General features: G+C 47.9%; 1 protein-coding gene across 2 annotated transcripts in view; it reads left to right on the forward strand.

Annotated features, from left to right (window-relative positions):
- LOC138097568 (NPC intracellular cholesterol transporter 1) overlaps positions 1–22476 on the forward strand; it is a 44127-nt gene that overhangs the window by 17745 nt on the left and 3906 nt on the right. For both annotated transcript variants that reach the window (XM_068993817.1, XM_068993818.1), the window contains 16 exons: positions 43–292; positions 2019–2092; positions 2636–3006; positions 4210–4436; positions 6025–6125; positions 8358–8460; positions 12218–12407; positions 12934–13116; positions 13854–13968; positions 15696–15823; positions 15919–16059; positions 18297–18386; positions 18768–18958; positions 19552–19667; positions 20299–20428; positions 21764–21964. In XM_068993817.1, the coding sequence (XP_068849918.1) occupies positions 43–292; positions 2019–2092; positions 2636–3006; positions 4210–4436; positions 6025–6125; positions 8358–8460; positions 12218–12407; positions 12934–13116; positions 13854–13968; positions 15696–15823; positions 15919–16059; positions 18297–18386; positions 18768–18958; positions 19552–19667; positions 20299–20428; positions 21764–21964 (2611 nt within the window). The remainder of the gene's footprint in view (positions 1–42; positions 293–2018; positions 2093–2635; positions 3007–4209; positions 4437–6024; positions 6126–8357; positions 8461–12217; positions 12408–12933; positions 13117–13853; positions 13969–15695; positions 15824–15918; positions 16060–18296; positions 18387–18767; positions 18959–19551; positions 19668–20298; positions 20429–21763; positions 21965–22476) is intronic.

Raw genomic sequence — 22476 nt, forward strand, 5'->3', positions numbered from 1 at the left:
TATATTTTTTAATGGAGATTCTTAACACACTCCTTCCTACAGATCTTCCGACCCATGGGATGCAGCCCATGAACAATGCCACCAAGGGCTGTGACGAGTCAGTGGACGAGGTCACGGGGCCGTGCAGCTGCCAGGACTGCTCGGCTGTCTGTGGCCCCAAGCCCCAGCCCCCGCCCCCTCCCGTTCCCTGGAGAATCCTGGGTCTCGACGCCATGTACGTCATCATGTGGAGCACCTACATGGCTTTCCTGCTCGTGTTTTTTGGAGCGTTCTTTGCTGTGTGGTGCTACAGGTAATCTGTTTTGTTTCCCATCCCCCCAGACAAGAAGAGCAAACTTAGCCCAGTGGCATTTCTAAGCTTTCACTTGGTAGACTTTGGTTCCTGAGAGTAAGAACAAAGATCTGCATTAATACAATTCCAGGACTTGCTTATGTCCTGCATCTAGTCAACCATCAAAAGCCTATTTAGAGGTTGAGATGTTTAAAGTTAGTTTCATTGGTTTATTAAAAAATGGCATGTGATTTAAAAGACCCATTTTTTAACAGAAAGTCTTTGGAGCCAAATCTGATGCAAATCCTTTCAAATGCGGCACTGTAGTCCTTTTAGATACCTGCGTCTTGACTTAGGACAACACATTCATTTAAAACTTTTGTCTTTTGAAATAATTTTAGACTTACTAAAAGGGTGCAGAAATAGAGTTGATATCTCTACTGGCTTCCTCTAATGTTACCACTCACATCACCCATAGTATATAATTTAATCAAAACCATGAAAATAACATTGGTATACCATTATTGGTTAAACCACCGTGTTTTTTTAGGTTTTACCAGTTTTTCCTCTAAGGTTCTTCCTTTTTTGTTTCAGGACCCCATGTCACTTTCACTTCTTGTTTTATTTGTCTCCTTCAATCCATGACAGTTGCTCATCTTTCCTTTTCTTTTATGACCTTGACGCTTTTGATGAGTGCTGGTCTTTTGTAAAATAGTACCCCAATAATAATACCCAAATTTGGTTTTATCTGATGTTTTCTCATGATTAGGTGGAGGTGTTTGACAACATCTCAGACTCGATGTGTCTTTCTCAGTGTATCATGTCAACGGCTTCTGATGCCAGTATGTATCATCACTGGTGATATTAGCCTACATCGTTTGGTTTAGAAGGTGTCTGCTGGGTTTTTCCACTGTGAAGCTACTGTTCCTTTCTTTGGAGTTGATAAACATCTTTAGGGAGCTGTGTTGAGACTGTGCTGATAACCTCATTTCTCCTCAAACTGTCGTCCATTGATTTTAGCATCCATCCGTGGGTCTTCAACACTTAAGTCTTGAGGTTTTTACCTAATGGTGACATTTTGTTTCCCTCGTTCCTTCTCCATTTACTAACTGGACTTACTGTCTTATTCCTTCTCCCCTACTTACTTAACTAATATTTATTTAGTTATGTTTACATAATGCACTTAAAAAAAAATAACTGTGATCTCTGTTTCGTATCATCATTTATATTTTTGCTGAGATCTTCCCAATTTTGACCACTGGCAGCACCTTCTGCTGGCTCCTGTGTGTTTTCTAAGCATGCCCTCACCTTTCTCAAGCTTGTTCTTTTTTCTGGAATCACAGGATGTTTCAGTATTTTCCCTGCCCCAGCACTAGAAGCACCCTCTTCTGCAAGGAACCCTGGTTCCTTTCCCTGGAAAAGGGTGTTTAGAAACCAAGATCTAGGCACCAGATGTGCTCATTGTTCTGGAATATAGTGTTCACTGCGTTTTTTAAAGGACCTAAAACTTTTAAATGTGAGTGAGGGCTACAAGGTGAAATTATCTTCTTCATACCTTCTTAAAATTTCCCCTGAGACTAGTGAGCAGAGAGACCTGGAGCAAGGGAGCTTTGGGAAAGGAAGGCACCAGTTAGGAAGGAAGCAAACAGGATGAGGAAGTAAGCTTTTTATAGGGTTGTGGGACCGTCAAGAACAATCTCATGATACTGAAGTCCACTAACATGACTTACGTGCTTTTGTCTTTCAGAAAACGGTATTTTGTCTCTGAGTTTACCCCCATTGATGGCAATATACCTTTCTCTATAAACGCTAGTGACAAAGGTAGGCACATTTGTACTTAAGTAAAAGGGTTGGCACCGTTGGCAAGAGAGTGTTTGTTTCTTTACCGTTGACGCGCCTCTTCTGGGAGCAGCACTGAGCCCGTGCTGGGGACACGACGGATGGGGACAGGGTCCCTGTGTTTGCGGCACTGACAGCTGGAAATGGGTGGTAGATGGGAATCACCTGGTTCATAATATCTGTAGAGTGATCTGGGCCTGGGGTGAGAGCAGGGGGTAGGAACAGTTGGAGGGAACTTCTTTGGCTGCAATGCTCAGAGCACTTGGCTTTTCCGAGGCTTCTGTGTGAGTACTGTCCCTCTCGGGAAGGGGCTGAAGTGGTCACTGTGCGCCGGTGAGCAGGGCCGCTTCTCCAGCAGACAGGTAGCTGGGTGGGCCAGGGGATGGTCTCATGCACGTCCCTGGGTGTCCCTGTGTGGCTGTGAGTCTCGCCACATGCAGTGGTAGCTAACACTCTCCCTGTTCGGACTTTCAGGAATGGCTTGGCTCTTAACCTTCCCCCTCCCTTCCTCTCCTGCTCTTCCAGGGGGGCCAAGCTGCTGTGACCCTCTGGGCGCCGCCTTGGAGGCCCATCTGCGGCGGCTCTTCGAACGGTGGGGCTCCTTCTGTGTGAGGCACCCCGGCTGTGTTGTGTTGTTCTCCGTGGCCTTCATCGCCGCCTGTTCCTCAGGCCTGGTGTTCATCCAGGTCACAACCGACCCGGTGGACCTCTGGTCGGCCCCCGGCAGCCAGGCCCGCCAGGAGAAGGAGTACTTCGACACGCACTTCGGGCCCTTCTTCCGCACAGAGCAGCTCATCATCCGGGCCCCCCACACCCCGCCGCACACATACGAGCCCTACCCCTCCGGAGCCGACGTGCCCTTCGGGCCTCCCCTCGCCATAGACATTCTGCACCAGGTAATCAGCTCTTGGCAGAAGCCACTTCCTGGGAAGCCAGGACCAGGCCAGCTTTCAACCAGATTACTTGATGTGCGTTTCGGGCTGACTTTGATGGTTTATCTAGTAAACCTTAATGATAAGACACTTTTCACTTACTTTCCAAAAAGTGACCAGTGTTGAACTTCATGAAGAATTTACTGTAGACCACTTTTGTATTTATTTCATACAGGAGGTCTTGCTTGAAATTGAGAAGAGCATGTCTCTATTGAAACAGAATGTATTTATTAATATATTCACCTTCAGAACTTAATTTTTTCCGCTCGTAATTGAAAAGTAATACACCAGGACCCAAAGGGATAAAGCTTCTTGTGTTGTCCTAGAGACCTCGGAGGGGCTGCTGGATCACTGCGGACCCTCACCCCTCAGCAACTGCAGGAATGACCTTGTCACTGCTTGAATGTGGGCTCCTGGCCTGCGTTTGGAATAAGATCCACCCCATGCTCCTACTGAATCCTTTAAATCTGCCCATCCTCCCTTCCCACACTTGCCCTGGAGAGCTGTCTGTAAATTAACTGCCTCCCACTTAATTCTCAGTGAACAGTTGTACATTTGCATACTTTTTCCTCTCAGCATTGCTCTTGCCCTACAGAACGTCTGATAGCTGAGAAAACATCAGCATGTTCCCAAAGAGTCTAACACAATCTTTTGCACCCGGTGACCATTGCTTTCTCCCAGTTTGTTGCAAAAGGTGCACATGTTGTCATTTACCTCCTGCAGTGTATTTGTATTCTGTACTAGAAAAAATGAGAATATATGTAAATAAGCATAGTATGGAGTGAGGTGGTGATTGTTGGGGACGGGAGGGCCTGTCAGGAAGACCCAGCAGATGTCCCCGGGCTCCCCTTTGTGGCCACCTTTGCTCCAGGTGGGAGGGCCTGAGTTGGTGTGTCCTGCGCTGGGATGTGGCCTGTCGTGGTGTCCCCTCCCCCCTCTCTGAGTGCCCCAGTTTGCTGATCCTCAGCAAAATTATGGTAAACTTAAAAATATTTTCATCCTCATTTATCTCAGTCTTCTCCTCTGTCTCAGGAAGGATTTTCCCCAAAGACTCTTTTATCTTCTAACCACTGCCCCCCCGCCACTGCCCCAGAGCAGTAAGCGTTAATCAGCATCTGAAGGAAAACTGATGTATCTCTGGGTTTATTTAAAAATATCCTCTTTCAGGTCCTTGACTTACAAACCACCATCGAGAGCATCACTGCTTCTTACAACAATGAGACTGTGACCCTGCGGGACATCTGCGTGGCGCCCCTCTCGCCATACAACCAGAACTGCACCGTCCTGAGCGTGCTGAACTACTTCCAGAACAGCCACTCCGTGCTGGACCATCAGGTCGGGGATGACTTCTTCGTGTACGCGGATTACCACACGCACTTCCTCTACTGCGTCCGGTACGTGGCGAGGGTGGTCCTTCCTCCGTCCCTCCAGCAGGTGACAGCTGCTGTGGCCACACACTGCTGTAGTTGCTAGAGCCCTAGCAGGGAGCAGACAGCGGGACCCTCAGGGTAAAGCGATACTCGGCCTGATGCTGGGTCAAGGCAGCACCAGGTCCAGGCGATGCCATGGGAGAAGGGAGAAGGAAGCCGGGTGAGGATGGGCTTGCCTGGAAGTGCCACTCCCAAGTGCAGCAGAGCCTGCTCAGCGGAGGGGAATAGAGGGAGCCTGTGAGAGTTGGGGAAATGCTTTCCAAGTAGACGGGCAGCAGGTGCAAAGGCCCTGAGGTGGAGTGTTCACCATGTGTCATCGAGGTACCTCCCAGCCCCTGACTCCCTCCCAGCTGGATTACACCTAGTTGCATCTGCCATACCACCCCAAGCATTTCTGAGCTGGTTTCTTGGTGCAAAGACAGGAGCCTCTAATGCCTTTTCTTATCTTTCAAATATAAATTGATTTCACAACACTGACTTTTCAAAACATGCAGCGTCCCCTCAAGGAGTGGGGGCCGGATTGCAGTTCAGTGTAGATGGGAGAATGCTGAAGTTGCTTCGCGTCGGAGGCTTGTCTGGCCGCACAGGCCAGCGTGTGGTTTGAGTTAGTCACAGAGAAGCCGCGCGGGGTGACCTGTGAGGTGACCTTTAGGCCTGCCCTGTGGCAGGAGGAGCACTCGCTTCTCTGCCCTCCCTGGATGCCCTGTCACTTGGCCTGACCTGGCCCACAGAAAGTTGTTCAGCCACTCAGACAACCGCTCTGGCTGTTCGTTCATTACAGAAGCAGAGAAATCGCTCCCCGTCACCTTTGAACATGCTGCTCAATTAACCACGTCTCCACAGCCAAGTACTCTGGCTTCTGGCCCCGTTCAGTGACCTGAGATTCCGTCTGTTCTTGTTCCTGGAGTGTGGCTGACTCTAGGCGCTTGTGCTGTGTTTACGGTCTTCAGGTGGTCACCTCTATAAACACGAGCCTGTGAAGCAATAAGTGCTTTGATTGTTCCCAGGTGCCAACAGAATAAAAACCCCAACCGCTGGTCAAGATGCTCACCCCTTCCTTCCATTGCCTCCTTCTTCCTTCCCAGCCCCACCCCCTCCTTGGGAGGCCCCCATTATGGGTACCCCACGCACAGACCCAGGACTTCCCGTGGTCCCTCAGGCCACTGTCTGTTCTCTTTTCTCCTCATGCTCTTTTTTTCTCTTCCTGCTGGTATGGTGCCTGGAAGCCTTCTCCTCCTGTGCAGGTGAATTCCCCCTCCTCCTTAGAGACCGGGTCTGTACCTAAAGTTCTCTTTATAGTGACAGCTTTCACCACATATTAGCAGCTTCCTCCTCTGGGCACCAGCTGATGTCAGCCACATCTCACTGTATTTGCCTGCCTCTCTCTCAGTGACTCTGAGCTCCGAAAAGCAAATACTGAACTGTATCATTCACCCAAGGGGACCTCAGGCCCACATTCTTAATCAGCCTCGTGACTGTTGTGTAAACGTCTGGGTCTCTGTGATGTGTTGAGATTGTTCTAATTGGAATGTGTTCTCTGAATTCCTGGCAGGGCTCCTGCTTCCCTGAATGACACCAGTTTGCTCCACGATCCTTGCCTGGGGACGTTTGGTGGCCCAGTGTTCCCATGGCTTGTGCTTGGAGGCTATGATGGTAAGTGAGAGAAGCTTTTACTCTCCTTACTGGATAAAGCAGTCTTGGTTCTGTCATTAACAGTCAGGTGGTAATTATGAGGATTTCATCAGTCAGACACTCATTAATTACCCAATATACTGCATCCCAAATACCATATGTCCTTTGGCTTTCAGTTTTATTGTGCATTTGGAAGAAGTGGTTTAAGCCATTTTTAGGTTACTTTCCAGGAAGCTGTCAACAGCTAAGGACATTTTCCCAGAACAACATCACTGTTAACATCCACATAATATGTTACTTGGTCTCAACATCCACATAATATGTTGCTCAGTCTCAAGTTCATGGGACCCTTGAAACTCATCCAGAGAGCCGCCAGTGAGTCCATGGACCTCGGGTTAAGAACATCAGTAATGGAGGAGAGACATGTGAGATATAGAGGGAAAGAAAAGAGATTTTTTTTTTTCCTTCTAAACCAGTTGGTTAAGGAGTCAGACACTTCCAGTGGGAGGAGCAGTGGGGCTTTGCTCAGATTACTCCAGGTAGATGGGGTAATAACTCACGTGGTAGCTTTGGCGTCTGAAGCCTAATCATAAGCAGCTCAACAGGTTTTTCTCCAGCCGATTGAAGAGGCCAGATATTCTTCTCATCTGGTGGGAAGGGAGAGATTATGAGCTATAAAGTAGTTTTTAGATGGAGAAGGTATTTCTAAGCAGGACACACAATGCAAAGCCGCAAGAGGAAACCCTGATGAGTTTGACTGTGTGAGAATTTAAAAGTTCCTATGTAGAGAAGAAACATAAAATTTTAAGAAACTGAACAAATAGCCAACTGGAGCAGGAAAAAAGTTAGTATACATAACAGTGTTTCCTTAATACAGAGAGCTCTTGAGGAAAAAAGACAAGGTCAGCTCCCCAAAGCTCCCAGAGCTGTGTGCATGTTAATAAGAGAGGTACAAAGGGCTTTTAATTATATGGAGAAAGTGCTGAACCTTACTCAAGCTAGTGAGACACCTCTCACTTCGGTCTTTACATAACAAACAGATTAGCAAAGATCTAAAGTCAAAGCCTTAGTCACTCAGTGGTGTCCAGCTCTTTGAAACCCCATGGTCTGTTGTAGCCTGCCAGGCTCCTCTGTCAATGGGTTTTCCCAGGCAAGAATGCTGGAGTGTGTTGCCATTTCCTCCTCCAGGGGATCTTCCCAACTCAGGGCTCGAACCTGGTTTCTTGCGTTGCAGGCAGTCTTTATAGTCTTATGGTCTTCCGTGGTGGCTCAGAACAGATGGTAAAGCCAAGATCTGAGAATTTGACAAAACTCTGTGTGCATGAAATCCTGCTTGGGCAAACTGCATTTTGGCGGGAGTGTAGATGGTTCTAGAATATAAGCGCTAGGAAAGTTGAGGGTTTTAACCTCTGTTGCTCATTAATGTATCCACAGTCCCTAAAACAACACGGGCACACAGTAGGTTTCAGCAAATACTTTGTTGAATAATGAAAAACAGGATGGCATTTTTGGAGGGCAGTTTGGGAGATCCATCCAAATTTAAAATGTACTTTTTTTTTTTTTTTTGGATTCTGAGTACTTGTAAGATTTGATCCTACAAATATAGATTTTATGTGTTAGAAATATCAGGTTAATTTTTGTAGTAATTCTACTTATAACAAAAACAAACCAAACTTGCAAAGCTGTTCATCAACTGGAGATGGTTTTAAACTGTACTAGAAAACATCATAAGCAGAAACAAGAATAAGGAAGTGCGGTGTCTATTAAAGCAGCATTCTCAGGATATGAATTTAAAGGCAGCATTTGCAGAAGGGTGTGTTACTATTTGTGTGAACAGGAAGGCAAGGGGAAGCCCGTGCGTGTGCACGTGGACTGCGGCTGGTAGGGGCCGCAGCCGTCATGGTGTGAGGAGGAGAGCTAAGGCACAGATGGGAACGGAGGGAGGAGAGACTTTCCCCCGAACACCTTTCCGCTTTGTTTGAAATTGTCACCCAGCACGTGCTGGGTAGTCATGATGATGGAATGACAAGCGCGTCTACGTTTGCTCGAGAGTCCCCTTTTCTCCCTAGCTGAACTACACAAGCGCCAGGTCAAGTGACCTCCCATTTTGTTCCACGAGCTCAGGCGTGTTTAAGCTTCAGCCCCGTGAGAAACCGGGCACCTAGCCAGCTTGTGATTTCCGCCCCCCTCATATTGATCTGGCTTTCTGCACACTTGTAATCTGCTTTTTGATGTCACCTTTTTCCTTTCTAGATCAAAACTACAATAACGCCACAGCCCTTGTGATCACTTTTCCTGTCAATAATTACTATAACGATACAGAGAAGCTCCAGAGGGCCCAGGCCTGGGAAAGAGAGTGAGTTGCTCACAGGGTCGGTAAACCAGCTGCTCTTCTCACAGGGAGGTGGACGCTAGCAGAAGGCATGGATATGACATTGAACTAAATTAAGCAACATCAGATCTAAGTCATGCCATTTTTTTCACTTGGTTCTAGTGATGCTGTGAAAACAAAAACCTATAAATAAATTTACTTATAAACATTCTTTAAATACATAGTCCTGCAACAGGAATGCACAGGTATCTATGCAGAATGCTCCTTGTGTTATTTTCTAACAGCGAAACCTGGGAGTAAGCTAAATGTGTATTAGTAAGGAGAAGTGTAGTAGAACGTTATGCCATTATTAAAGATAATGAGGTAGGTATTAATGTATGGTTCAGTTCAGTTCAGTCGCTCAGTCGTGTCCGACTCTTTGTGACCCCACGAATCGCAGCACGCCAGGCCTCCCTGTCCATCACCATCTCCCGGAGTTCACTCAGACTCAGGTCCATCGAGTCCGTGATGCCATCCAGCCATCTCATCCTCGGTCGTCCCCTTCTTCTCCTGCCCCCAATCCCTCCCATCATCAGAGTTTTTTCCAATCAGTCAACTCTTCTTATGAGGTGGCCAAAGTATTGGAGCTTCAGCTTTAGCATCATTCCTTCCAAAGAAATCCCAGGGTTGATCTCCTTCAGAATGGACTGGTTGGATCTCCTTGCAGTCCAAGGGACTCTCAAGAGTCTTCTCCAACACCACAGTTCAAAAGCATCAATTCTTCGGCCCTCAGCCTTCTTCACAGTCCAACTCTCACATCCATACATGACCACAGGAAAACCGTAGCCTTGACTAGACGGACCTTAGTTAGCAAAGTAATGTCTCTGCTTTTGAATATGCTATCTAGGTTGGTCATAACTTTTCTTCCAAGGAGTAAGCGTCTTTTAATTTCATGGCTGCAGTCACCATCTGCAGTGATTCTGCAGCCCAAAACAATAAAGTCTGACACTGTTTCCACTGTTTCCCCATCTGTTTGCCATGAAATGATGGGACCAGATGCCATGATCTTCGTTTTCTGAATGTTGAGCTTTAGGCCAACTTTTTCACTCTCCTCTTTCACTTTCATCAAGAGGCTTTTTAGCTCCTCTTCACTTTCTGCCATAAGGGTGGTGCCATCTGCATATCTGAGGTTATTGATATTTCTCCCAGCAGTCTTGATTCCAGCCTGTGTTTCTTCCAGTCTGAAGTTTCTCATGATGTACTCTGCATAGAAGTTAAATAAGCAGGGTGACAATATACAGCCTTGACATACTCCTTTTCTATTTGGAATCAATTGTTAAATAAAAACTGTGGTCAGCATATTTGAGCAAATATATGTCATGCATGCTGTCCACGCCTAGAAAGTATATCAAGTAAGTGACTCAGGAACCGGTTAGCTGTGATGTAACCTCTGAAGAAGGGTCAGAGGGCCCAGGAGAATGGGACACTGAACAGCTTTGTTGGGATATTCGTATACCATACAATTTACCCATTCGAAGTGTACAGTTGAGTAGCTTTTAGTATTTTCACTGATGTGTGCAGACATCACCATAGTCAATTTTAGAGCATTTTCTTTACCACAGACAGAAATCCCATCTCCTGTAGCAATTTCCCTACTAACACCTGGCCCTACATAACCCTCGGTCTGCTTTCTGTCTCCATCAATTCTCCTGTTCCAGACGTCTCTATGGATGGAATTACATACGAGGGCTTTCTAATCTGGCTTCTTTCACTTAAAATAATGTTTTCAAGGTTCATCCAAGTTGCAGCATTGCCATTACTTATTCTTTTTTATGGCAGAAGATCATTCCATCCTATTAATAGATCACGTTTTGTTATCCACTCATCAGCTGATGAACATGTGCATTATTTCTCGGAAAGTTACTCAGTTGTGTCTGATCTTTGTGACCCCATGGACTGCAGCCTGCCAGGCTCCTCTCTCCATGAGATCCTCCAGGTCAATTCTCCAATGGAGTGGGTAGCCATTCCCTTCTCTAGGGGATCTTCCTGACCCAGGGTTTGAACCTGGGTCTCCCTGCATTGCAGGCAGATTCTTTACCACCACCTTTGACCATTAGGAATAATGCTGTAAGCTTTCACATGCAAGTTTTTGTGCGAACACGCCTCCATTTCTCTCTGTGTGTGAATGTGTTTTCCTTTCTCTTGGTTCGTATACTTCTAGGAGTAGACTTGCTTGGTCATATGGTAACCCTGAGGAGCTGCCAGACTCTTTTTCCAAACTGACTGCCCCAGTGGATCTTCCCCTGTGGTCCAGTGATTTAGACTGCCCTCCCACGGGTTAGGGAACTAAGATCCCCCATGCTGTGCAGTGCAGCCAAAAAACCAAGTGACTGCACCATTCTACATTCCCACCAGCCTGTAGGGAGCATTCACTTTTTCCACCCCTTGCCAGCACTTGTCGTTATTTGACTTTTTTGATTCTAGCTATCCCAGTGGGTGTAAACTGATATCTCATTGCAGTTGGGTTTTTTTTTTTTTTTTCTGTCCACACTGTGCAGCTTATGGGATCTTTGTTCCCCAACCAGGGCTTGAACCTGGGCCTGGCTGTGAAAGCACAAAGTCCTCAGCACAGGACCACCAGGCAATGCCCTCATTGCAGTTTTGATTTGCATTTCCCTGGTGACTAAGGAATTCGAATACCTCTTCATGCACCGATTGCCCATTTATATTAACTTTCTTGGAGAAATGTTTATTCGTATCCTTTGCCCATTTCTTGACTGGTTTGTTTGTGTTTTTATTATCAAATTAGAAGAATTCTTATATATTCTGTAAATCCTTTATCAGATCTATGACTTCCAAATATCTTCTCCTTTTCTCTGGTCTGTGTTTTTGCTTTCTGAATGGTGTCTTCTGAAACCTAAAAGTTTTTAATTTTGATAAAGTCCAATTCATCTGTCTTGTGTTTTGTTACTCATACTTTCGGTGTCATAGCTAAGAAACCGTTTTATAACCCAGGGACCTGAAAGTTTACACCTATGTATTCACCTGACAGTCATATGGTTTTAGCTCTTACATGTAGGGCTTTGATCCATTGAGTTCTTGGTCTATGATATGAGGTAAGGGCTCAACTGCATTCATTTGCATATGGCTGTCCAGTTGTCCCACACCATTTGTTGAAAAGATTATTCTTTCCCCCATTGATAGTCTTGCCACCTTTATTGAAAATTAGGTGAAAATACTTGGCATATTTCTGGACTCTTAGTTCTGATCCTTTGTCCTGTATGCCTGTCCTTATGCTGGTAACCAGACTGTCTGTCTTGATTACTGTTGGTTGGTAGTAAGTTTGAAATTACGGAGCGTGAATTCTCCCACTTTGTTTTTCTTAAAGAACATTTTGGTTGTTCTAGGCCCCTTGCAATTCCATAAGAATTTTAGAGTCCATTTGTCTTTCTATAAAGAAGTCAGCTAGGATACGGATAGGGATTGCATTGACTCTGAGATCAATTTTTAAAATTTTTGTTCCATGAGCATATATCTATATTATAACACACTGCACTTAGAAATCATTTTTAGTAAGAAATGAAATGAGACTATGAAGCAGTTTTTAAACTTGGTCCCAACTTGTTTTAAATGGTAGAAAACTCAGCATATCTGGAACTTTGTCATCTGGCGAGTATAGAAAGTCCTCATGAGGGAGAAGGGTGAAGTGTGGCTTTTGTGTTGTAAAAGTTAGGAAGAAGTTCCTCACTTAGCTGTCACTCAGTTTTTAACTAACAGTATAAAATTTTGCTTACCCTTTTAGGTTCATTAATTTTGTGAAAAACTACGAGAATCCAAATCTGACCATTTCTTTTAAGGCTGAACGAAGCATTGAAGATGAACTAAACCGTGAAAGTAACAGTGACGTCTTCACTGTTCTGATCAGCTATGGCATCATGTTTTTATATATTTCCATAGCCTTGGGGCATATCAGAAGCTGTCGCAGGCTTCTGGTAAGAGGGGTGTGTGTGTATATATCTGTACGTGTATGTGTGTGTGTATTAGAAATGGCAGTACACAGCATGATGTCATAGTTCATTATGTTCAAAACTGCCTTAAATTGTCCTGTGCTTTTTTTTATTTTTTGGCCATATGACTCGGCATGTGGCATTTGGGGTCTTCGTTCCCCCTACATTCCCCCTGCAGTGGAATCATGGAGTCCTAACTGGAAGTTGTCAGTGTTTTAACTGTTTGTCACATTTTCTGCTTCCTGCCTTTGTTTTCTTTATTTCCAAATGTTTATCTTCAGCTTAAAATTTACTTCCCCTAATTCATTTTTTTCCTCCTAATTTGCCATCACCTAAGAATGTAGGCTCCTGAAATCTGTGGCTCGGGAAGACCTAGACAACTTTTCATGTCTTCTCTCAAACCTTGAACTGTACGTTGAAATCTGGATGGGGAATAAGCATGTAAAAAGGTGAAAGTGAGGACCTGTTAGGAACAGGACAGAAAACATTCATGTCTTTGTGGTATCTCCAGGTGGATTCGAAAATCTCCCTGGGCATTGCCGGGATCCTGATTGTGTTGAGCTCAGTGGCCTGCTCCTTGGGCATCTTCAGCTACATCGGGGTCCCCCTGACCCTCATTGTGATCGAAGTCATCCCATTCCTCGTGCTGGCTGTGGGGGTGGACAACATCTTCATCCTGGTCCAGACCTACCAGGTACGTCTCAGAGCCTCACAGCATCTGACCAGGTACCAGGCTCCACGTGCACGCATGCTGGCTCCACGCAGGGCACCTGTGAGCGTGACACGTGGAGGCTTCATTTCCATGCCTCTGAGTGCTTGCGTATTGGTGCTTGTTCTGGACCCTTTGAGACCAAGAAGTATAAGACCCTTCCTTTTGCTTGGTAGCACAGATACAAAGTGAGAATTTGGTTTTAAATACATGCAGCATGCATGCAAAAATTGCTGATGCACTTGTGGAAAATAATTTGGGCACAGCAGCTATTAAAATGATTCCACATAGTGTAGAAGAAGGAAGGACTTGAAAAAGTGCTATTAAAAGGCCAAAGGTCAACATAGGACCCTGATGTAGAAGATGCTGTCAGTCTGTTGGTTCTTCCAGGGTCCCTTGTCCTGCAGGCCTCACCTAAGAGTGTTCTTTAAAGGTTCAGCCACTTGCAGCCTATGTTGCATGTATTTTCCTGAAACCTGATTCAATCCTTCCTTTAGCCTCACCTGTTCCCTTGGCTCCGGGCTTCAGAAATACCCTGAATGAATCAACATGAAAAGTTTGGGGTCTACACCTCTTTATTGTATAAGGTTTATAAACAAGTAGATGCTGCCAGTCATTGTTCTTTCCCATCAAGCTAACACAAGGCAGCCAAGAAGCAAAGAGGTGGCACTGTAATTGAGAAATGTGAATGTTGCATGTTTCACTTTTTTTTTATTTTGTAGAGAGATGAACGTCTTCAAGGGGAAACCCTGGACCAACAGGTGGGCCGGGTCCTGGGAGAAGTGGCTCCCAGCATGTTCCTCTCATCCTTCGCAGAGACGGTAGCATTTTTCTTAGGTAATTACTCTTGGAATTCGGCCAGCTCTGCGATGTGCTGAGCCTGGGTGTATCAGAATGCCCCTCTGCGTTCTTCCTTAGTTAAGCTTTATTCTGTATTTATAAAGTATCAGAGTGGACCACGAAGAGGATCGGTGGCAGTAATTTGGGCACCATTAGCAAGTGTCTTCTTTCGCGTTGCTTTGGGGTGGTGTTGATGTGGTTGGTTGAGATACGTAGAGCTCCTGCCCCTTCCCCTTTTGAGCAGTGCTGGTGAGTGCTGGGATTTGAAAATAGCAGCCTTGCACAGCCACGAGTCCTCCCAGCACAGTGCCCCCAGCAGCAACTCCACAGTCACAGGCATTAGCCCTTGAGGTGTGTACCCCGTTCCTGAGGGCGGTCTTCCTCCTCAGCACACTCAGTTCACAGGGAAGCACCCTTGTGACTGAGCAGAGGGTCTCGAATCTTCCTTCTGTACAAGGAGCCACGAGCTGGAACACAACCCAGCGTTCCTGTCTTCTTTCACGTGGAGAAATCCAGTAGGCCCCTCCTTGCCCCATGTCTGGTGTGTAGTAAGAGAACACTGGCCGTGTCCTCTGCACAGGACGCCGGCTAGGATTGCCCCGTAAGTCCAGGAAAGACACACTGTCTGTGGTCACAGGTGGAAAAGTCTCCAGGGGCCGCAGGACGCCTTACAAGGGGCCACGGGAGGGACAGTACGCGCATGGTCTTCAGACCCCTGTGCCAGTAACGCACGTCCTCCTCCACTTCCACGCAGCAGCGCATGTGGGGCCCATGGCTCTGTGGCTCCTCTGATAGATACGGGTGCCAAAAAGCTACTTCCTTTCTTTCTATGATAAGAAAACCAGCCAAGTGTGTTGGTGACAGCAGCTGACCCTGGGCTTTAAGGTTGGAGTGACTTTGTGAGAACAGGAGGGGTTGGGGGTGCGGGGGACCCCATGGCTCCCATTTATAAGAGCCAGGTTCAGTTTTCTTCTCAAGCAACATTGTGAATCTAGAGTTTTGTTTTGTTTTTTCCCACTCAAGTGACACTGTGACTTCAGTAGGAAGTATTGGCTCCTTATGTTTTTTTAATGTTTTAAAATTCTGATATTGGAATTGGAAATGGCAGCCCACTCCGGTATTCTTAGCTGGAGAATCCCACGGACAGAGGAGCCTGGCGGGCTGCAGTCCATGAGGTTGCAAAGAGCTGGACACGACTGAGCAGCTGAGCGTACACACAGCACACACACAAAATCGGTTGATATACGTGTGGCCCATGAGCGGCCGGTGTTCAGTTTCTGAGTCTTAGTAGCCTAGAGGATGCTTGCAGGCAGCAGCCTCATCTGATTGTAACTAAACCTAGAGACTGAAATACCATCCCTCCTGTGGACTGAATCACAACAGATCCCATAAGCAATGAATGGTTCTCAAATGGTGATGTGCGTGCGTTTGCTCAGAGAGCGTGTTAAATTACAGAGATGGGGCCCTAGAATTGTGAACAGTAGAGTTAGGGTTGAATTTCCATTGTTTTGGTAAAGTGGGATGGATCAGGTCCCTGGAATCTATGGTTTTAACTCCCAGGGTGGTTCTGGTGTGACACCTGCAGACAAAGTGCCTTTGGGAGGGGAGGTGGGGGTCTCCTGGTGGGCTTGGCTGCTCTGGGGCCTCGTGTTCATCTGTGCACGTGCGTGTGAGGCCGCGTGCCCTCGGCCAGGGAGGACGTGACCTCTGTCCTCTCCCCGCAGGAGGCCTGTCCGTGATGCCGGCCGTGCACACGTTCTCTCTCTTCGCGGGCATGGCGGTCCTCATCGACTTCCTCCTGCAGATCACCTGCTTCGTGAGCCTCCTGGGCTTGGACATTAAGCGGCAAGAGGTGAGTGGCCATCAGGATGGCAGCCCGTTTCCTTTGAGTCTGGAGTCTGGGTGAGGCAGCCAGAGGGTGACCTCTGTCTCCCTTGGTCCCCTCAGAAGAACCAGCTGGACGTTCTCTGCTGTGTCGAGGGGGCGGCAGACGACACAGGCGTCCAGGCCTCCGAGAGCTGCTTGTTCCGCTTCTTCAGAAACTCCTACGCCCCGCTTCTGCTCAAGGACTGGATGCGGCCCCTCGTGGTACGAGCCTGTCTGTTGTGGTGTCCCCAAACAGCCTCGTCACCCGCCTTCTGAGAAGCCACCTTGGGAAGGGTGCCGACAGCTGTTAAGTATACATCCAAGAATGGATGGGACTTCACTGGCAGTCCAGTGGTTAGAACTCTGCTTTCACTGCAGGGAGCGTGCGTTCAGTCCCTGGTTGGGGAGCTAAAATCCCTCATGGTGTGTGCTGTGGCCAAAAAAAAAAAAAAGCCATAGCAGATATGGACAAATATAACATATTTTTAGCAGTCAATATAACAGGAGTTTTGGGGCTTTGGGTTTTTTAAAAAAAAAATAATTACCGATTCATAGAAAATGACAGAGTAGCGCAGAGAGGAGCCTGCTGCCCTTTGCCCAGCTTCCTCCCACGATCTTAGGTAATTGTAGTTCAGTATCAAAACCAAGTTTGACTTTTGCACAGTGTGTGTGTCTAGTTCTGCCAGTTCTCACCTACTGCAGATTTGTGTAGGCACCACTGCCTCCAGGATGATAAATCTGTCTCATCACTCTTGTCCTCAGCTTCAGTGTCACTCTCACACACACACACACACACACACACACACACACACACACACCCTGACACACACACACCCTGTCACACATGCACACACATCCTGCCACACACACACACATACATACCCTGCCACACACACACACAGCCTGCCACACATACACACATACCCTGCCACACACACACACACATCCTGCCACACACACACACACACATCCTGCCACGCACACACACCCTGACACACACATACCCTGCCACACACACACATATCCTGCCACACACACACACACCCTGCCACACACACACATATCCTGCCACACACATACCCTGCCACACACACACACACATACCCTGCCACACACACACACACAGCCTGCCACACATACACACATACCCTGCCACACACACACACACCGACACACACACACACCCTGACACACACACACCCTGACACACACACACACCCTGACACACACACACATACCCTGACACACACACACACCCTGACACACATACACACATACCCTGACACACACACACACCCTGCCACACACACACACACCCTGCCACACACACACACACCCTGCCACACACACACACACCCGTCACACACACACACCCCCTGCCACACACACACACACCGCCTGCCACACACACACAGAGCCTGCCACACACACACACAGCCTGCCACACACACACACACAGCCTGCCACACACACACACAGCCTGCCACACACACACACAGCCTGCCACACACACACACAGCCTGCCACACACACACACCCTGCCACACACACACCCTGCCACACACACACACACCCTGACACACACACACACACACACCCTGCCACACACACGGGCTGCCACACACACACACCCTGCCCCCTCCCTCCCTGTAGTGTCCCTTGTCCCCAGCAGCCTGTAGGAGCATTTCATAGTTTACATGCTGGATATACCCAATAGCGATAGTGTATCACGTCTCTGCTAAAGCATAAATTCATTCCAGTAATAGGAATATTTAACGTTTATTGAATACTTAGTATCTGGTACTGTGGTCAGTACAGCGGGCTACACTAAATTCTGGATTGATTATTCCTAGAGTTTTCTCATGTAATCCACAAAACTATCTGATGCTACAAGTCAAATTTTTACTGTTTTTTTAAGAAGGAAATTGAAGCTCAGAGAGGTTAAATAACTGCCCCAGGGTCACTCAGCTTGTCAGAGGCAGAACCGGGATTTGGATCGGGTAGTTTGGCTCTAGAGACCGTGACTTCAGCCATTGCCCCGGACTCCTTGTTTTCTTAGTATGTCATTTAAACTTGCTTTTCAGTTTACGGAAGTCCTGTTTGTGTGTTTAAGATCTGGTTTATGTTCTTCTTTCTTTTTAAATGTATTTTTGGCTGCGCTGGGCCCTTATTTCTGCTTGAGGGCTTTCCCTGCTTGTGGCGGGCAGAGGGCTGCTGTCTAGAGTGGCGCGTGGGTTTCTCATTGCAGGGGCTTCTCTTATTGCAGAATGCGGGCTCAGCAGTTGTGGCACACGGGCTTAGTTGCTCTGAGGCGTGTGGGGTCTTCCCGGGCCAGGGATCGAACCCAGGTCCCCTGCATTGGCAGGCAGATTCTTTGCCACTGCACCACCAGAGAAGTCCCTGATTTGTGTCACTCAGCTCAGGACAGCTCTGCCTCTGTAGCTCGCTTCTCATTCCAGGTAGCAGTGTTTGTGGGTGTGCTGTCGTTCAGCATCGCAGTCCTGAACAAAGTAGAGATCGGATTGGATCAGTCTCTTTCAATGCCGGATGTAAGATGCTTTCTCTTTTATTCTAACTTCTTTGGCCCATGGTGGATACATTTTCCCAAACACACAAGGTCGTTTCAGCCTCTGCCGGCTTCTGAGCACAGGTGCTGGCAGGCTCTCCCACGTCCCAGGGACAGCCCCAGGGCCCTGCCCACTAACCTGGGCCTTCTGAGTGCTCAGGCCTTGGGCACCGCTACAGAATGTGAGCAGCTGGTCTTGACCTCATGAGGTGCCCTCTTAAGGGTGGGACTGACTGGAGAAGCCCCTGAGCCCAGGGTGGGGAGGGCTGCCGGCTGTGGGGGTACTCAGGAATTTGGGCTGGAGGCATCTCGGCTCATGGGACGTTCACGCCGTGTCCCGTCGTCCGCTCGCTCTCCCTCTCAGGACTCCTACGTGACAGATTACTTCCGGTCCCTGAATCAGTACCTGCACGCAGGCCCACCTGTGTACTTCGTGCTGGAGGAGGGCCATGACTACATGTCCACAAAGGGTCAGAACATGGTGTGTGGGGGCCTCGGCTGCAACAACGACTCGCTGGTGCAGCAGGTCTTCACGGCCGCCCAGCTGGACAACTAGTGAGTACCCCAGCTGCAGACGGGCACCTGGCCTGGCACCTCTCTCTAAAGATGGCTTTTCTGGAAAATCTGTCTTGCAGAATGCAGGCTGAATCTAGCTTGACATGAGCAAAACCTCTCAAAGGGCTAATTAGACTGCCTCATATTCTTTTTTTTTTTTTTGCTTTAAGCAACAGCCATTTTATTTATTTTTTAATTCAGTTTTTTAATTTTTTAACACCAAAAACATTTTGTATTGGGAGATAGTCAATTAACAATGTTGTGATGGTTTCAGGAGAGCAGTGAAGGGACTCAGCCATACATGTACACGTATCCATTCTCCTCCAAAACCCCCTCCCATCCAGGCTGCCGCATAACATTGAGCAGGGTTCCATGCGCCATACAATAGATCTTTGTTAGTTGTTCATTTTAAATATAGCAAGACCACCTTATATAAGAAAGCCTTTCCCATTAAGTACTTATGTGGTTTGTCTTCTGACCGGGTAGAATGAGAAGGTCTAGAAAAGGAAGTTCTGAATTTCAAGAAAAGGGACTGAAACTGAAGACTTCCTCCTCGTGGGGGTATCCGTAACCCTTTCTCTCCTGTTCTCTAGCACCCGGATAGGCTTTGCCCCGTCGTCCTGGATTGACGATTACTTTGACTGGGTCAAGCCTCAATCATCTTGCTGTCGCATCTACAACAGCACAGAGCAGTTCTGCAATGCGTCAGGTACTTGACCCTTCTAGATCTTTCCCTCCGTTCTGAAAAATTTTGAATTTATTGTTTAAAAATCATTTGCATGTCACCTCCACTTCCACCTGTTTTTATTGGCTGTTGCTGGGTCTCATCCCCCTGTCCGTGTCCCCTTCCTCCGTGGTCCACTCTGGAGATGCCCCATTGGCCCGTCTCCTGCCCCCCATGGGGCTACAGGCTGAACCAGGTCAGGGGACTCTGGTTTCAGGCTTCTTATCTTTTCCCAGTGACACCAACGGCCTCTCTTGATGTTCTCTGGCTGTAGCTTGTCATGGGCCTGCTTTCTTTTGTTTGTCACTATTGCCCTATGGTTTTATAAGAGTGTTGAGGTTGTCCTAGAATTTTCTTCATAAAAACATGGAAGCCCTGTGCTCTGGTGATAACATACTGAGGTTGTCCTTAAAGCAGGCAACCTGCTTTGGGGAGGGAAATTTGTACAGCCTATGTTAGGGGAAAATGGGACTTCCACTTCATTAAACTGCAAAGATCACTTGTTTGAAGCTTTTGGATCTAAGGAGAAGAAACTCCCGCCATTTCTTTATTATTATTTTAAAATGTTTTAATCTGGACACCCATCCTTCTTGGGCTCCTCCACCCGTTTGCACAGTGGTTGACCCTGCCTGTGTCCGCTGCCGGCCGCTGACTCCGGAGGGCAAGCAGAGACCTCAGGGCGTAGACTTCATGAGGTTCCTGCCCATGTTCCTCTCCGACAACCCGAACCCCAAGTGTGGCAAAGGGTAAGGGAGGCTGAGCCGTTCAGCTGCATGCCCGAGTCCCATGTCATGTGCGCTGGGATGCTGTGGGGATCAAGGAGGGGCTGGGTGGGCATGGTGGGTGGGAAGGGCCTCTTTTCTGCCATGTGCCACCCTGTGCCCACCCTTCTGTGAAAGCAGAGAAACCAAACCACCTTTGAAGAAAATTGCTCCTTTCTCATTCTCAGCTGATTCTGACTGGTCTGAGCATTTGGTCCCAGGCTCCCCTCTGTGTCCTGGCCCTCCTGGCAGCTCAAAGGACTTGGAGTCCTGTGCAGGCTTCCAGCAGGATGGAGTGTGAAGAGGGATGCGGGCATTTCAGGACATGAAAGCATCTGTCCAGTTGTGTGTGGGAATTATAAGACCGCAGATCTGTCCTGGTGATGTTGCCTGGGGTAAAGGTCCTGGTTTTCCTTTCCCCTCTGTGCTTCTTACCAGCCAGTCTGTACATGAGCTCTTGGGCTGCCCCACTTCCCCATCCAGCCAGGCAGCCAGTTCCCATGGAAACAAGGTCTCTGGCCCAGAAATAGCAGAGACAACTGAGGTCTGGAGTTGGGGGGATTCAGATAGAAGGTGAGGGTTATATTTACATTATAATGGTAAATGCTGGACATCCCTGGTTTTCATTAAGATTACATAATATGACCCAAGTTCCATCAGTCATGTGTCATGTCTGCGTTTTGGGACCTAGGCTAGGTACTGTGGGAGAACTATCCCCCAAAACAAAGTCGGAATGAACCTTGCATCTTGATCTCCCTGCAGACTGAACACTCAGCCTGCATAAACAGGTCAGAGTGAATGCAGCTCTTTGGAAGGCAGCAACCGCCACTCACAGGGAGCTGCCTTTGAGCCCGAATCGTGCCTGGCACCTCACTGACACTACTTCATTTATTTACAGCCCTGTGAGGAGATGGTGGTGCACCCATTTGCAGATGACACTGCAGCCGAAATTTAGTCATTTTACCCCGGGGTTCCAGGACTGAGGGTGATCTCAGGGCCACCTGACTCCAGGGCCCCCGTCCCTTCCTGCCTCCTGTTACACAGCATGGCTGGGCACACACTCTGTAAAAAAACACAGTGGATGGCAGAGTAGAGCCAGCTTCAGAAACGAGCAGCTGCGTGCAAAGACACCAAAGCAGCCAAGTGTGGGGAAGCATAAGCTAGCCCTTCCTCTTTCCTTTTCAAGGGCTTCCCTGTGCCTGAAATTGACAGCTGATCTGACCCCTGAGCCCAGGGTCAGGGGACCCCACTAAGCTTGGATGCCCAGATCCTGCAGATGTGGCAGGAGGGGTGGCCTCTGACACCGCTGTCTTGTCGCAGGGGACATGCTGCCTACAGCGCGGCCGTCAACATCCTGGACAATGGCACGAGCGTGGGAGCCACATATTTCATGACCTACCACACGGTGCTGCAGACCTCTGCTGACTTCATCGATGCCATGGAGAAGGCCCGCCTCATCGCCAACAACATCACCAGGACCATGAACCAGCAAGGGGGTGATCACCGGGTGTTCCCATACAGGTAAAGTGTAGATGAGGGTGTCCTGGGGAGCGGCCCCACGCGCCGGGGCTTCCTTGCTGAGGTTGGCGGGGGTGGGGGAGTATGGTGCTGACACTTGGCTTTCCTTCTGACCCTGGCTCCATCCTGAGCTTGGGGAAAACCTATCGCTGGATATGGCATCTGGGCAAGGAGAGCCAGGTTGTGGAGCTCACCCTGCAGAACAGCAGCGGGCGCCGGGGGTGGAGGCACCTGGGAAGTGGCCCTACAGAGAGGGCCCAGCAAGGCAGGGCTCCCGATGCAGATTACTGGAGATGGCGCCTTTGTGGAGGTTTCTTGCTTTCGTTTGTTTTTTTTCATTATAAAGAAAATATTGGGACTTCTTTGGCACTCCAGTGGTTAACTTCACAATTCCATTGCAGGGGGCATGTGTTTGATTCCAGGTCAGGGAACTAAGATTCCACATGCCAGAGGGGTGTGGCCAAAAAAAATGAAGAAAATATTTTTACGAAATACTGAATTTTGACAATATAGAA

Source organism: Capricornis sumatraensis, chromosome 21 (genome assembly GCF_032405125.1).
Source record: "Capricornis sumatraensis isolate serow.1 chromosome 21, serow.2, whole genome shotgun sequence".
In the NCBI taxonomy this organism is placed as follows: Eukaryota; Metazoa; Chordata; class Mammalia; order Artiodactyla; family Bovidae; genus Capricornis; species Capricornis sumatraensis.